Below are 14,930 nucleotides of genomic sequence, written 5' to 3'. Positions count from 1 at the left end.
GAGTCAAGAATGGCTGCTAAATAATGTAAATATTATAAACGTGAATGAACACTTGAACAATAATGGAAAGCAATGTTAAACCAATTTGGTCATATACAGAAACTGAAGGAAGGAGGATCAATTTTTTTAAAAAAATAAACAAGAACGCAGAAGAAGAGAATATGTAAGTTGAGTGTCAACCCTGAAGCTGACCTGGCCGAAACCATCTTGGAGCTTCAATGCTACCACACTGGAGCGAGGGAGAGGGAGGGGGGATTAGAGATAGTTGGGGTTGTATAGTCAAAATAAAACTTTCTCTTGGGAACCAAGAATGTTCTCACAACTGGCTGGAGGAGGAAGGAGTGATGTCACCAGACCAGCAGATGCTGCCTTGATTGGCCCAGGTGACTGACTGTTTGGGATTGAGGGAAAAACCTTTACTTTTAATTAGGTGAAAACCAAGGGACCACATGGTTTTCACCAGATATGTACCAATATATTTCCAATAAAGCTATTCTTTGAGGAATTCACCTGCCTCAGAGTTCTTGCTTGCAATAGATCTATTACTTAGATACCTGACATTGAGATAAAGGGAAGACCTGGAAAATAGTGGTTGGATGGAGTTAATAAGAGAGAAAAGTTAATAAGAGAGAAAAGAACAAAAAACTCTGTAGGAAACAGTACATAATTGAGGTAAAAACAAGGATAATTCACAAGGATACAATTTTGCCTTCACACCTTATTTTGCACCACATACTTTGCTGTGCTCTAATTATGTAGCCCAAAAATGAAGAACATGGTCAGTATGATGGTGATTATATGTGAGAAACAATATCTGATGTATAAATGTCTGTAAAAGCTTCAGCTATATTATAGAGTTGAAGCTATTACCTCCTGTCCAAAAGCCTGAAAGTATTAATAAAATTAGACTGCTAATCACTGATGAGCATTATCAATATTACTTACCTTATCTACTGCTTTTCTAACTATCTCTTTATACTCTTCTTTAGAAATATCTTTATTTTGATAGAAAGGCTTAATAGCAAGTTTTACTTCTTGTGCAGCTTTTTCTTGAATTAATAATTTCTAGAAAAAATAAAGGGTGCATTTTATTTAGAGAAAGAGCAGATACAGATCAACATTGTGATTAATACCCAATTCAAATATGCATAAATGCTACTCTCCACAGCAGCATACTCTGTCTGCAAAGCACACATCCCCCAGTATTACTAAAATATAACATTAATGCTAGAAGAGATATATAACAAATAACAAAAATATATTACTTGGTGAGGAAATTTATTATGGATATTAGATTGTTCATCTAACCTGTAGCCATAAGTGGCTAAAGATTATTCAATAACTGACTGAAAAAAATTGTTCGTCTAAAGAAGCTTGTTAATATGGCTATTGCCTGCAGGGCCGAACAATTTAGTAAAACTACTTTTACCATACTTCCATCTTTTCCTCTTTTTTTTAAAAAAAACAACAGCTTATACAGAAGCTGTAGAAGAGTGGCTTGAGAACAAAGTATCAAAGTAGATCTGATGTTATGTATTTTTTGTATCAGGATACAAACTGTAAAATTCTTAAACCCCATGGAAAAGTAACAGATTATAAAAATGACTGATGCAAACATTGTTTTCAAGGCAATTTATTCCTATTTTTAGTTATTCAAAATTATTCATGTTATTCTTTGCTTTGAACTTACCTGGTCTTTTTTGGAACTATCTGCGCTGGCTTCCACTGTGACATTTACTTTCTTTTCCATAAATTTTACAGCAGTATTTGAGGATTTGATGTTATTTGATGATGCTGTGTTACCCGAATTCGATCCCTGAATAGATTCCACAGTTCCCAGAGCTGCTATTGGAGCAGACAAGTGTGCTGTATTCACGCTGTTAGCAACATGGGAAGTAGTTGGAGCAGCCTGTTTTGAAAAGTTAAGAGAATTTAGCGTCCAATTAGTTATATGCAATTCCACTGCACAGAATTCTAAACAGCAAACAAATTAAAGAGATGCTGATATCTCCAATATATATACAACTTGCAGAACATACAATTAATGGGTAAGGGGAAAAACCCTTATATTATTCAAGTTGAAAGAGAACATAATGTGTGTGAAGAAGGGTGATGTTCGAGGTGTTGTATATAGTGGAGGATCCTTTTTACATTATTTCCCTTTTCCTCATTCCAATCAATTCAGGCATTTTTTAAAATTTTGTTTGTACAAACATAACATCTTTGCAACACATTATATTTCTTTTACATATCCATTGTGTTTCCTTTATTCCTGTAAATCTTATATAACTATGTATGTATATGTATGTTTGTGTGTGTATATATGTATGTATACACACAGACACACACACAAACACATTTTATTTCATATATTTTTCTATCAGTTCTATATATAACCTTTATATACATTTACGTCATCTTATATCATTTTATTTCCTATTATTTTTGTCTACAGTCTATTTTGTATTTCCACCTTTTATTCATTTTCTGGTATTGTAATTGTTTTGTAATTTCTTGATCTTTCTTCTTTTCTTTATTGCTTCCTACTTTTTTTCTCTTTCCTCTAGCCAATTATATCGTAAGTCCCATACTGAGTAATATTCTTCTTTATCTTTTAGTTCTTTCGTGAGCCTATTCATTTCAGCACATTCCAATATATTTTTATTACATTTTCTTCTGTTGGTATGTGTTTATTTTTCCAATTCTGTGCAAATGAAATTCTTGCTGTAGTAATTATGTGTATAATTAGATATTTGATACTTTTCTCATAGTTTCCCTTTATAATTCCTAATAGAAATACTTCTGGTTTTAGTTCTATTTGGTGTGCAGTGACCTCTTCCAGCCATTCTTTTATTTGGCTATGGTGCTGAGGAACCTCTGGAGGGCCAGGTGGATGGCTCTGAGCTCTAACCAGTTTATGTTTTGAGTCCTGTCCACTTGGTCCCATTGTCCCTGGGCCATCTGCCGTAAAGACTGGTGTCCATGGTGACCGTCACCCTGTGAACCACCCTGAAGTGGCAGCCCTTGGTGATGGCTGTCGACTTCCACCAATGGAGCAATTGGAGGACCTCCGCTGGAACGTTGACCTTCAGCAGTGATGTACTCCTGCAAGCCTTCTGGAAGGGTAAGAGAAACCACTGAAGGTCTCTAGTGTGGAGGCATGCCCAAGGCACTATGTTAATAGCCGACACTAGTTTCCCCAACAAGCGGGATAAGGTGGCCAGGGAGACCCTGTGCTGACTCAACCAGTTGTCTAATGCTTTCCTGTCTATCTCCCAACAGGAAGACCTGTCCTTAGATGGAATCAATCCACGCTCCTAGGTGTAATATCCAGGTGGCGGGTTTGAGGTGACTTTTATCCCTGTTTATAGAGAAGCCATGAGCCTCCAAGGTGTGAATTGTTATGTCAAGGTCCCACCTTGCTCCAGATAGTGACCTGGATTGCAATAACATATCAAGGTAGCATTGGACCCGCACGGGCAAGAGCCTCAGATATGCTGCCAATGCCGCTAGCACTTTGGTGAATGCCCGGGGGGCAGATGAAAGGCCAAATGGAAAAGCCTTGTACTGATAATACTGACCCCCGTAACAGAATCTTAGAAATTTATGGTGCTCAGGCAGAATTGGGATGTGCAGTTAAGCTTCCGTCAAGTCAATTGACGTGAGGAGGTCACCTTCCTGCACTCCTGTCAGGATAGAATGCAACGAATGCATTTTAAACCAGCGGTATCTTAAATGCCGGTTGAGGCGTTTTAGGTCCAGAATTGCTCTCCAAGCCCCCCAAGGCCTTAGGGGTAACAAAAAGACTAGAATAAAAACCCTGGTATAATTGGTCCGGAACTGGTTGAACCGCCCTGATGTCCAGGAGATGTTGTATTGCCGAATTCATAAGGGCTTGCCTGTCCAGATTATGGGACATCAGGCAACAAATAAAGAAACTCAGGGGTGTGGAGAGGAATTCTAGAGCTAAGCCAGACCTAATGGTCCATTGTACCCATCCATCGGAGGTAATTTCGTCCCACCGCTCTGCGAAATACTGTAACTGCCCAGGAATGGAGACCCCATAGGTTCTATGGTTTTCGGGAATTATGACCTCCTTCCCCCTGAAAGGACTTCTTGGCCTGGTTACCCCTCTGGTAACGAAAGGACTGCTGACACTGTCTCTGGCGATACTCCCCTGGGCCCTATAGCTAATGGAGCCGTAATCATGAACTCAAAAGGAGGTACTATAGTGTGGGAAGCCCCTTTTCTGGAAGCTGATGGTAAAATTTTCTGTTTATCCTTGTCCTCAATAAGGAGTGGCTCTAGAGCCTCTCCAAACAGGGACTCCCCCCTTTATAAGGAGCATACGCTAGCCACACTTATGTCTCATGTCTCCCTGCCACTGGCGTAGCCACAGTAGACGGCGGGAAGTGACCATGGCCCTAGATGCAAAGCGTGTGGCATTAAACGTGGCATCCGCTGTGAATTGGACAGCAGCCACTATCTTATTGAGGTCTTGATGGGCCCTCAAGTCGGTTGCAGGAATTCTTTGTTGGAGCTGCTGCAGCCAAAATAGGCAAGAACGGGAGAAGAATGATGCAGAAGTGGAAGCCCGGACCGCCCAAGCTGCCACTTGATGATTGCGCTGCATCATGAGGTCAGCCCTCCTGTCCTCTGGCTTGAGGACCTCCTCTTGAGAGCCAGGCATGGTGGTTGCCGAGTGAAGAACCGCTACTGGGGCATCGATGGTTGGGACCTGGGGAAACTGCTGGAACTGCCTCAACTCCAGAAAATTCAGCATCCTTAATTTCTCCATCTTCTGAGACAGGGGACTGGCTATGGTGAGACCTAGTAGGTGACAAGGGCCTCTGCACTGTTGGGGCTGTAGCCGGTTAACGACAGGAGCCATAGGTGGGGCTGGCACTGTAGCCGGGTTATCCCCAGGAGCCATAGGTGGGGCTGCTCCAGATCCCTGTTGTAGGCCCGCAGCTATGCCCTGGGAAATGGTTGAAGCTATTATGTCCTGGATGTTGGGCAAAGCCAGGGGAGGCAGTTGCAGGTCAGGGTGAAGCCCCACAGCTGTAGGGGTGGACATAGCCTCAACAAGTCTGCTGCCCACAGCCCCCAAGTGGACATCTTGCAATATGTGTCCTTGCAGATCTGCACCTGACCCCCCCACAGGCCTGAGGTATTAATAGGAAACAGAGGACTGAAAGGTCCAGGTTTCTGCTCCAAGAGAATAGGTGAGAAGGATCTATTGCTGCTGGCCTGGGACACCTGATCCCCCTTTGAGGAAGAGGAGGGGGGCCTGTGAGAGGAAGACTTGGAACCTTGTTTGCTAGGTGCTTGGTCTTCTCCTTTCTCAAAACTGGAGGCTGATTTAGTTGATTTTTTTACTCTTGGAAGAATAGCCAGCAGATTTTTCTGCCCTCCTGTGCCCCTTAGGGTCAGCCCCAGCCTGGGAGGTGGAAGCCTCCACCGTTATTAGGAGCAATGTTCCCTCTAATTTTTTTTCAGTGTGAGCGGAAAAGTACAGTGTGTGACCGGCACAGTTTCATGCCTGAGCACCTAAGAGAGCCACAGTTTGAACTGCTGTCGCGTCTGCTGGACATTTGCGCAACATTCCAAGCGTCAAGCGCCAATTGCGAGCGAGGTTTCAGCCCGATGAATGCCAGACATGAAAAGTGCCACTCAAACACTATACTTTTCCGCTCACCCTGAAAAAAAAAAAGGCTCTCTGCTCAGCTTTTACATTGTTAGACTGGCTAGAGAGAGACATGGCACCAACAGGGTCCTGGGTCCTGGCATTTTGCAGGCAACCTGTCCTCTCACATTCTTTGGAATGCAACCCATCACATGTGAATTAGATTTTGCCAATTATCCTATTAAAAGATAATCCTATTATTCTAAAATACGACTAACTCAATATTAAAAACTGTAAATATTTGATGCTGATAAATAATAGCAGTAATTGTTATTTAGTATGAGTAAAATCAGTATTGATATATCAATATAATATCTATCAAAATTGACAATAAACACTAAAATAACAATACAAATATATAATGTGAAATATAAATGTAATAAATATAATATATAAATGCAACATAAATGTAATAAAATAATTTATCATGAAACTCTCCCCCTTTAAAGTAGTAAGATCAATTAAATAGTCTAGCAAGTTTGGACAATATGCTATATGTTATGTTACTTAAGAATATATATACCTCAGAGTCAGATACAACATCCACATCATTTCCAACTGAGTCAATAAAATCATATGCCATGCCAAAACTATTTTAAATAAAGATATGAAATTAATCAAGTATTGCATTTATTTTTCAAAATGAATGTACAATTTTTTTATTACAATTCTCTCTCTCTCTCTCTCTCTCTCTCTCTCACACACACACACACGTTCTTGGGGGGGGGGGTTGAATTACTCCGCCTCACTGCGCAAAGTCGGCTCAGCATGTGTTCGGCCCCCACTTACGCCGAATCAAATCCGCGGCCGGCGGGATCAAGGCAGGGGTTGCATTTCAAAGCCGCCAGTCCTCTTGCTTCTTCTCCTTCACCAGCAAAGCTCCCGCTGGCTTCCCGGCCCATGGCTTTGGCGTCTCTCCCTCCACGCGGAGCACCTGAGCTGGCTCCCGCGTTATCCCTCCCCCTTCCTCCTCTGCCGTGCTTTTGAGGCCGCGGGAGCTAGTAGGAAAGCGGCGGAGGGCTCAAATTATTGTGATTAGGAGCCCCTGATTGGAAATGCCTGGGCTCAAATTCCCCTCAGCGCCCATCACAGAAGCCTCGGGTGCCATCTTGATCGATTTGACAGCTATTTGACAACTAAACAAAATGGCGGTTCACATCCTTTCTAATGGTCAATGGAAGCCTGCAACTGGCGCTGGTAACCACAGGGCAAAGATCGGCAAGGGAAAGTTCTGACTGATCTGGCGCTCACCTGCTTCCTTCTCTTCGCTCTCTCTCTCTCTCTCTCTCAGTCTCAGTGTCTGAGCGCTCTGCAAGTACCACCGACAAAGCCAGACCCCGAAAGATCAAAGGGCTGGCGGTAGAAGCAGCGCATCAACAGCAAAGGCAACTGCTGATTAGAAGCAATGAGGCAATGATCTGACAGCCGCACCTCTCCCACTACTGAAAGCGCAGTTCACGGTTGGCTGTAGCGGCCACAGGAACGAAGCGGTGACTCTCCTTAAGGAAAGCTGCCCCACCAACTTCAAACTCCTCAGTCTCGGTTGCTGTCAATCAATTCCAACTTACTGAGGGAAACTGTGGTTTCGGAGGCAGAATATCAGGCGTGATAGTGTCAGCCGATGTAGCAAGCAGGGACCTGGATCACACTTAGTGACCAGACAAAGAGCGTTCCACTCTCTCCTACCCTGTCAGTCACTTTGGGCAGTCAGATGTCCCTCAGGGCGAGCAATGGGCACAAGCCCCTGCGCTCCAGCCCCAACTGACAGCTGAGAAATTAAGCCTTGCTTCCAATACAAAGGCAAGGAAATAAAATCAATGCTGGAAACCTTTTATTTTTTTGTAAACTACACTGAAATCAATTATCTTCAGGAGAAAGCGATGACACGTGCGTCCTCGGAAGAGGACTGAGTCAAAAAGCTGGGTAAGGCTAGCAATAACTGGAAACAGCCCTGCTGACAATAGATGGTATGTAGGTGGACATTGTTTGTGTTATTTGCATTTCCCTGGAGAAACCATGGTGGAGAATTGAAGGGTACACTGCCATACTTCTAGGGCTTAGTCTACTCAGTTTGTCTCAAAACATTAGCAACAACCTCTGAGACATCTATAGACAAACAGTGCTGGCTGGGGGGGGGGGGGAGTGAAAATAAAAAAGGAAAGAAAATGTGGGGAGGGATTTGTGTTTACTATAACTTGATTTGGCCATGGAGAAGCTGGAAAGCAACCATATTCTTTAGAGCAACACAAGGACAGAATGCAGAAAGGGGCAATAGACGCAGAATTAGAATTTTAATTCAAGCTCAGAAACACCAATTACAGGATGTCTTGGCTCCACAATTGGTAGATATACTAAAAATAATTGCTTACTAAATATATATCTCCAGAAATTGATGCTCGGAAGCATATGCAAACAAATCAACATATATACATGTTGTTTATCCAGGGCTCAAGTATCTTGGAACACAAGCAAATATTTTTCAGTGAGCTTCCAAACAGACTTGAGTATTCCTAATATAATAGTCATACATACATACAAATATTTGTCATTAAAACAATGTACCTACTTCTACATATATTAACAGTTTGTAGGGTTTTTTAACAACTAAAATAGATACCTGCAACTGTTGTCCATCAAATTGGGAAGCAATGAAGTTAATTTGCTGGGATGGAGGAGGTGGTGGTGGTGGAGGAGGTGGTCCCTGAGACACACTGGATGAAGCTGCTACCTGGACAAGAGGCAGTCCTGAATGAAGATGCATGGGCACCGGTGGAGGAAGGTTAAATGGATTGGTTTGAATGTTCATAATAGGAGTAGGAACACCCATTGTATACGGGAAGATACTCATCGGCTGATGCTGTGTGTTTACTGATGTCATTACATTCATCTGAGGTTGCAATACATTTACTGGTAGCTGAGAAGCATCACTTTGTTGGCTGGTTTGGTCTTTGAAGTTTGGATCTATCAGAGAAGAACAGACATTTTTAAAAAGAAGGTATACAAAAAGATTATCCCTCCCTCCCAAAAAGTAAAGTGGTGTCCATGAACAGAAGAGAATCTGATACCAGATCTGTCTCTCTCTCTCACACTCTCCACATACAATTAAAAACTAGTCCCAATACATCAAGTGATTTAGCACATTAAAATGAAATATATATCGTGGCATTAATTGGATATTCCACACCAAATTACTTACCTTGGTAAGTTTAATATTTTATCACTATGCAATGCAATCATTAAATGAAACATCACATGATCATGACAAGCTTATAATGTCAATCCACTGTGGTCATTAAGTACATCACCAGTGATCATTGTGCAACATCACACGACCATGACTTTGATTTTATTGCTACTTTCTCCATTGACTCCATATTAACTGCCAAAGATTTGAGAAGAATCAAACATAAAGCTACCAAGAAGCCATTATCCTCCAGTGTTGTCATATTCCAGAACTATCTGGAGTGGCTTTCAGGTAGTACAAGGTATTCAGTATTCAGAGACATGGTCAAGGTAAGGAAGGCTGAAACCCGACCACACTGAATAAGACGTATAAATTGAAATAGCAAGTCTAGGCAAAGACAGATTTTTTATGATTTTATGAATTGAAGAGACGAGAGTGACTCTTGATGGACCTATTGGATGGGCCCATGGCTGGATCAATAGTGGGCACAGAGCCCCACTTTGACTCAGATGCCAGCAAGGTGGAGGTATGGTATGGTAATATTAAAGGTGAGGTAGTTGGACTTTTTCGGGTTGAAGATGGACTCAAAATAAACTCCCAAATCTATTACCAGTTTTTAGAAGACAAGAAGATATCAAGCAATGGTACAGGAAAAAGTCTGCATCTTTCATAAAGACTATGATTTTTATGCAGGACAATGCTCCATTGCATGCATCAAAGTACTCCACTGTGTGGCTAGTCAGTAAAGGCCTTAAAGATGAAAGAATAATGACATGACTCCCTTTCTGACTTAAGCCCTATTGAAAACTTGTGAGACCTTCTTAAATGGGAGATTTACGCTAAAGGAAAACAGCATACCTCTCTGAACAGTGTCTGGGAGGCTGTGGTTGCTGCTGCACTGTTGATTGCCAACAGATCAAGAAACTGATAAATTTCATAAATGGCAGGCTTATGACCGTAATTGAAAAGAAGGGTGGCTATATTGGTCACTGATTTTTTTTTAATGTTAGAAATGTTTGTACATTTAGAGTTATTATTCTCACTTTAATAGATGTAAATAAATGAGATGGACAAATGTTCATTTTTCATTTAGTTGCATAATAATTCTGCATACTAATAGTTGCCCAATAATTGTGCATAGATAGATATTCTCCTAAGAAAACCAAAACATCACTTTTATTTTCTTAAATATTTAGGTTTGAGGTTTATTAACATTTTGGATTGACTGAGAACATATAAAATTAATCCTCCAAAATGCAACTTGCCTAATAATTGTGCACATAGTGTATATTTGTATACTGTTTACAAACAAGTGTTTTTTAAAAAGGGGACTTGGGGGCTACATGTGGATCTAGGAGTTAAGAGGTATAGGAGAAATAATTACCTTGCTCAGATGCTACTTCTTCTTTTGTCCATATAGACTGTGGGCTTGAAGAATTTCTACCTCTTCTTGAATAGTAATTCTGTACGTCAGCTGGTAAAGTCTTTCTTATAGCCCAGCTTGATGCAGTTGTCCACCCAGATCTATCAGCAGGTGTATCGAAAGTGAAATCTTGTTCTGCTTTACGTTTGAATGGGTGATGTTCTGGAAATCTAGAAGTTTCATTACTAGAACTATTTGCATTCCTTGAGTGGGCTTTCCTATTTTGCCAGCGACTTTCAGCCTGCTCTCCATATGTGAAACAACCTCTGCCACGACTGCCTCTGCCATGGTTTGAATTCCAACCTGAACCATAATTTCCACTCCACAAAGCCCCTGAATCATTGTGCCTATTTTCTTCCCGTTGCTGATTTCTAAAATTCTCTCTTTCTCTATTCTTTGTTTCTGGAACTGAATTTATTCTTTCCATCACCCAATCTGGATAATCCTTTCTGTACTGCTCGGAAGAACTCTGTGTATCTGCATCTTTATTTACACTATCTCTTTCACTTTTCATACACTCTGTTTGTTTCTGCTGTTCACTTTTTTTGTATCTATCATTTCCTCTGGGGCTTCTCCAATTATCATTTGTCCATCTTTCCTTCCATTGAGGTGGTGAATAACCATCCCTCTCATTTCTAGGGAATGATGGCCATTTAGTTCTTGGTCTAGATCTGGATCTGGATCGAGATCTTGATCGTGACTGTGACCACCTTCTCCTACTTCTCCCTCTTTCATTCTCTCTTCTAAATTCATTTTTATCATTAGCTCTGTCCTTACTGGGAGACCTACATTTGTACCGTGGAGGTGATTCCTTAGCTTGCATCTGAGAAGATCTTACTCCATCTTTGATATAATCTTTTTTTGGAGAGTTGGTTGGAGAATTTCTTCCTTCTCTTAAATGATCTTTTCTGGGAGAACTCAGCAGTGACTGTTTCTTTTCTTTCAGGCTATCTGTTCTAGGAGAACTGGATGCAGATGTTACAGGATTTCTTTTAGGAGATTTGGATAAAGATCTTTGACTTTCTTTGAAAATATCCCTTTTGGGAGATCGAGACATTCTACCTTCCCCCACAATTTCCCTGTTTGGGAATGGGGATTGAGATCTTTTCCCCTCTCGCTTGGATGGGGACCAAGTGGTTGATGGAGAATGAAATCGTGATCTTCTGGTTCGTGTCTTTTTATCTCTGAAACTTTCTTTTGCTTCTTTCTTATCAGAATTTGAAAGTGATACAGAATGTTTACTATCATTTTGTAAGAAATTTGCTTTCTGCTCTATATTGTCATTTATTAATGGTTGGTCAAGCTGATATGCACTACGATTACTATTAAATGAGTCATATTCTATAGATACTATCTCATTGTCATCTTTGTTAAAGTGTTTAATATCTTCAGTACATATCTTGGGTGATGTAATAGTTTCAATTTCCGCTTTATCATTTTCAAAAGACAGATTAAGTTTATTCTCTGAGGAAACGTTTATTAATAAGTCATTATTATTTAGATATTCATTGGTTATATATACATTTGAATCTTTTTTTTCAATTTCAACATCTTGCACACCTAAAGAATACAACGGGACTTCACTTGTGATATTATCTAGCGGCTTCGTGACTATTTCTTCTGCAAATTCAGTTATGGGTTTCTCCAGTATTCCATCTATTGCGGAAGATTCTGGTTTTCTTAATTCATTTCTATGACAAGACACTAGTTTATTTGCTATTACCTCAGATTCCAGTTTTTCCTGGAATTCATTTCTAGTACCAGCCAATAAATTATCTGCTACTGGAACAGATTCTGATCCTTCTAGCAACTCATGTCTAGAAACAGCTGAAATGTCATCTACTATTGACATGCATTCTGTTTTCCCTAATTCTTTCCCAGGACTTTCTACTATTTGATATGTTACTGCCAGAGGATCCAATTTTGCTGGCAATTCAATGGCGGGGATACCTAATTCTGGAGACTGAAGAGTAAATGTAATATTATCATCACACAATTGTTCTCCAGAAATATTTAAATGCTGATCTTGCTCAGCAGTATTTTTATAATATAACTTGTTTTCAGTTTCAATGTCAACTTTTTCTTCACATTTTTCAGTGTTTCTCTCTAGAGTGAGCAAAGGAAGATCCTCAACACAAGAACCAGCAGCTTTTTCTAAGGCAAGTGATGGAGGATCTTGAACATGGGAACCAGTTTCTAAGATATCCAATGTATCTTGCCCTTCACAGCAGCATTCCTTAGGTTTCTTCTTATATGCTACATAGGAGTTTTCTAAGCCATTAGAAGATTCGGTGTCAACATCATTTTTATGAGTAAGGTCAGAGGTGCTATTTTCACTGTCTGCTAAGTTGCCTTTGTCTAATAGCAAGGTTATCTCTGTCTCATCAGGTTCATCAAAATCTATATTACTAGATACTTTTCCGTAACGCCCAGAACTTCTTAGTTTCTTTTTAGCCAAAGGTTCCTGCTGTTTAACATTTCTTCTAGCTTTCCGTTTAGAGGTTAATTTCTCCAATTCCGTAAAAGAAACATTCACAAATGAGCTACCATCACCACTGGCCTCATATCCAGTGTTACTGGATTTTGGTGAACTCTGACACTGATATGAAGTTTCTGTTTTAATATTTCGGGTAGATCGCCTTCTGGGAGTAGTATCTGAAACTTTCCTTTTTGTTTCTTTTGTGCCAGTAGTACTGGAAGTCTGCTTTTTTTCTTCTCCTTCATGGACACATGTAACAACATGTCCTGATTTAGAAGATCCTAATATTTAAATAAAAACACTTTGTTGTGACACAGTAAAAATAATAATTATTTTACAAATATTGACAAATTATTCAATGAGAACAGATTCAATTATTTTATCGTTGCTGTAAGTTGATTATTTTGTAGTGTTTTTATAGAAAAGTTATATTACAGTTTAATGTACAGTCAACAAAATCACTAAACATCGCTTTAGCTGATATTAGCTGCTATCTTTTCTGCTCCTCTCATGTGTGTAGCAATTGCAATAACAGACTTATATACCGCTCCATTCTGCTTTACAGCTCTCTATGAGCTGTTTACAGAGTCAGCATATTGCCCCCAACAATCTGAGTCCTCATTTTACTGACCTCAGAATGATGGAAGGCTGAGTCCATCTTGAGCTGGTTGGGATTGAACAGTCAGCAGAATTAGTCTGCAACACTGCATTCTAACTCACCACCATAGTATAAATCAATACAAATGTAAATACAGGTAGTCCCTGACTTACGAACGTTCCCTTAGCGAATGTTTGAAGTTATGCGATAAGCGAATCCTAGCTTTTATGAACAATTCCCGAAATTATGAATATTGCAGCACCACGATGTTCTTTGCTCTTACGAACAACTTCAGAGGCCTGTGCATATTCACCTTATGAAGATCTAGAGAGCCTTCGCTTTCTTGGCCTTTGATGTGTATACAGAGATTGGAGGCCTAATGTACCACAAGATCACACTAGATCAATAGTGTGAGAACTCACACTATTGATCTCGCGTGATCTCATAGTACTTTAGGCCTCTGTTCTCTGTAAATGGAGGTCTGAATGAGAGCTGCAGCAAGGGAAGGCCTGAAACATCAAAGCTTTCCTTCTGTTTGCAAAGCCTTTTGCCATCTTTGAAAAAAAGCCTTTGCTGCCAAGAACGGAACACCCAGAAGGAGCGTGCGTTGCTCTGGTGGTCCGTTTTAGCCAAGAAAGGCCTTTCCTCAAGGCCTCTGCTGAAGAGAAGCTCCATTTTCAAGCGCCTCATTTCCATGCAGATAAAGTTTCCAGTCTCCTTTAGGGCACCAAATGTTTGAGAGACCCTGGGGCAGTTGGAAATGGAGTGATTTGCTCCGTTTCTAACTGCCCCAGGGTTGCTCAAACACTTGATGTCCTGACAGAGACTGGAAACTTCATCTGCATGGAAATAAGGTGCTTAAAACAAAGCTTTTCACTCAAACACTTTTCACCCAGATGAAGACTGGAAACCTATGGAGAGTATGGTCTCACGCAAGTTCAGACACCCATTTGCTTTTGCAGAGAATGGTTGCCTGATGTCCCGCGGGATCAGGGCACCTAGGTTTCAGTCTCCGTGGGAAAAGTGGTTGTACATTAATGAAGAGGTTGGAGCAATGTGAGTTCATTGCCTCAAAGCCTCCCTTCATGCAAATGCTTTTCTGCATGGAGCCTGGAAGCCTTTTGAGGAGACTCACTGTGGCTGCCCGCTGCTTCAGGAGTGGCAGGCAGATTTGGTAATCAGAGAAGCCACATTCTGTTCTCACCACATGCAGGCAAAGAAACAGAGACACTAGAAAGGAGACAGATCTTCACAAAGTAAGTGACCTGGTACGAAAGGTTGAGGGGGGGAGCAATTGTGGGGAGCACAAAGTATTTCAGTGGGTAGGGGGAGGCCTTGGGTGGTCTGAAGCAGTTGGTCTGTTCCATCACTAACCCTCCCATGGCCTTCCCACTCTGATACCTCAAGTGCACTTAGCAAGCCTCGCATTCGGTTAGTGAATGCGTGGGCGAAAGGAGGAAGTGATCGCATTCAAGGTACAGGATTCACTCCCACAAATCCTTGGATTATGAATGGAATGGGCAGGCTCCATTACATTTGTAACTCAAGGAGTACCTGTAC

General features: G+C 40.9%; 1 protein-coding gene across 4 annotated transcripts in view; it reads right to left on the bottom strand.

Annotated features, from left to right (window-relative positions):
• Positions 1 to 14,930, bottom strand: part of SCAF11 (SR-related CTD associated factor 11) — an 85,625-nt gene that overhangs the window by 35,657 nt on the left and 35,038 nt on the right. For all 4 annotated transcript variants that reach the window (XM_087723549.1, XM_087723548.1, XM_087723546.1 and 1 more), the window contains 4 exons: positions 10,255 to 13,053; positions 8,304 to 8,647; positions 1,691 to 1,909; positions 946 to 1,065 (listed from right to left, as the gene is read on the bottom strand). In XM_087723549.1, the coding sequence (XP_087579675.1) occupies positions 946 to 1,065; positions 1,691 to 1,909; positions 8,304 to 8,647; positions 10,255 to 13,053 (3,482 nt within the window). The remainder of the gene's footprint in view (positions 1 to 945; positions 1,066 to 1,690; positions 1,910 to 8,303; positions 8,648 to 10,254; positions 13,054 to 14,930) is intronic.

Source organism: Thamnophis sirtalis, unplaced genomic scaffold (assembly GCF_051295495.1).
Source record: "Thamnophis sirtalis isolate CommonGarterSnake01/CBP01778 unplaced genomic scaffold, rThaSir2_p1.2 scaffold_9, whole genome shotgun sequence".
Classification (NCBI taxonomy): Eukaryota; Metazoa; Chordata; class Lepidosauria; order Squamata; family Natricidae; genus Thamnophis; species Thamnophis sirtalis.
This window is presented reverse-complemented; position numbering and strand designations above follow the sequence as displayed.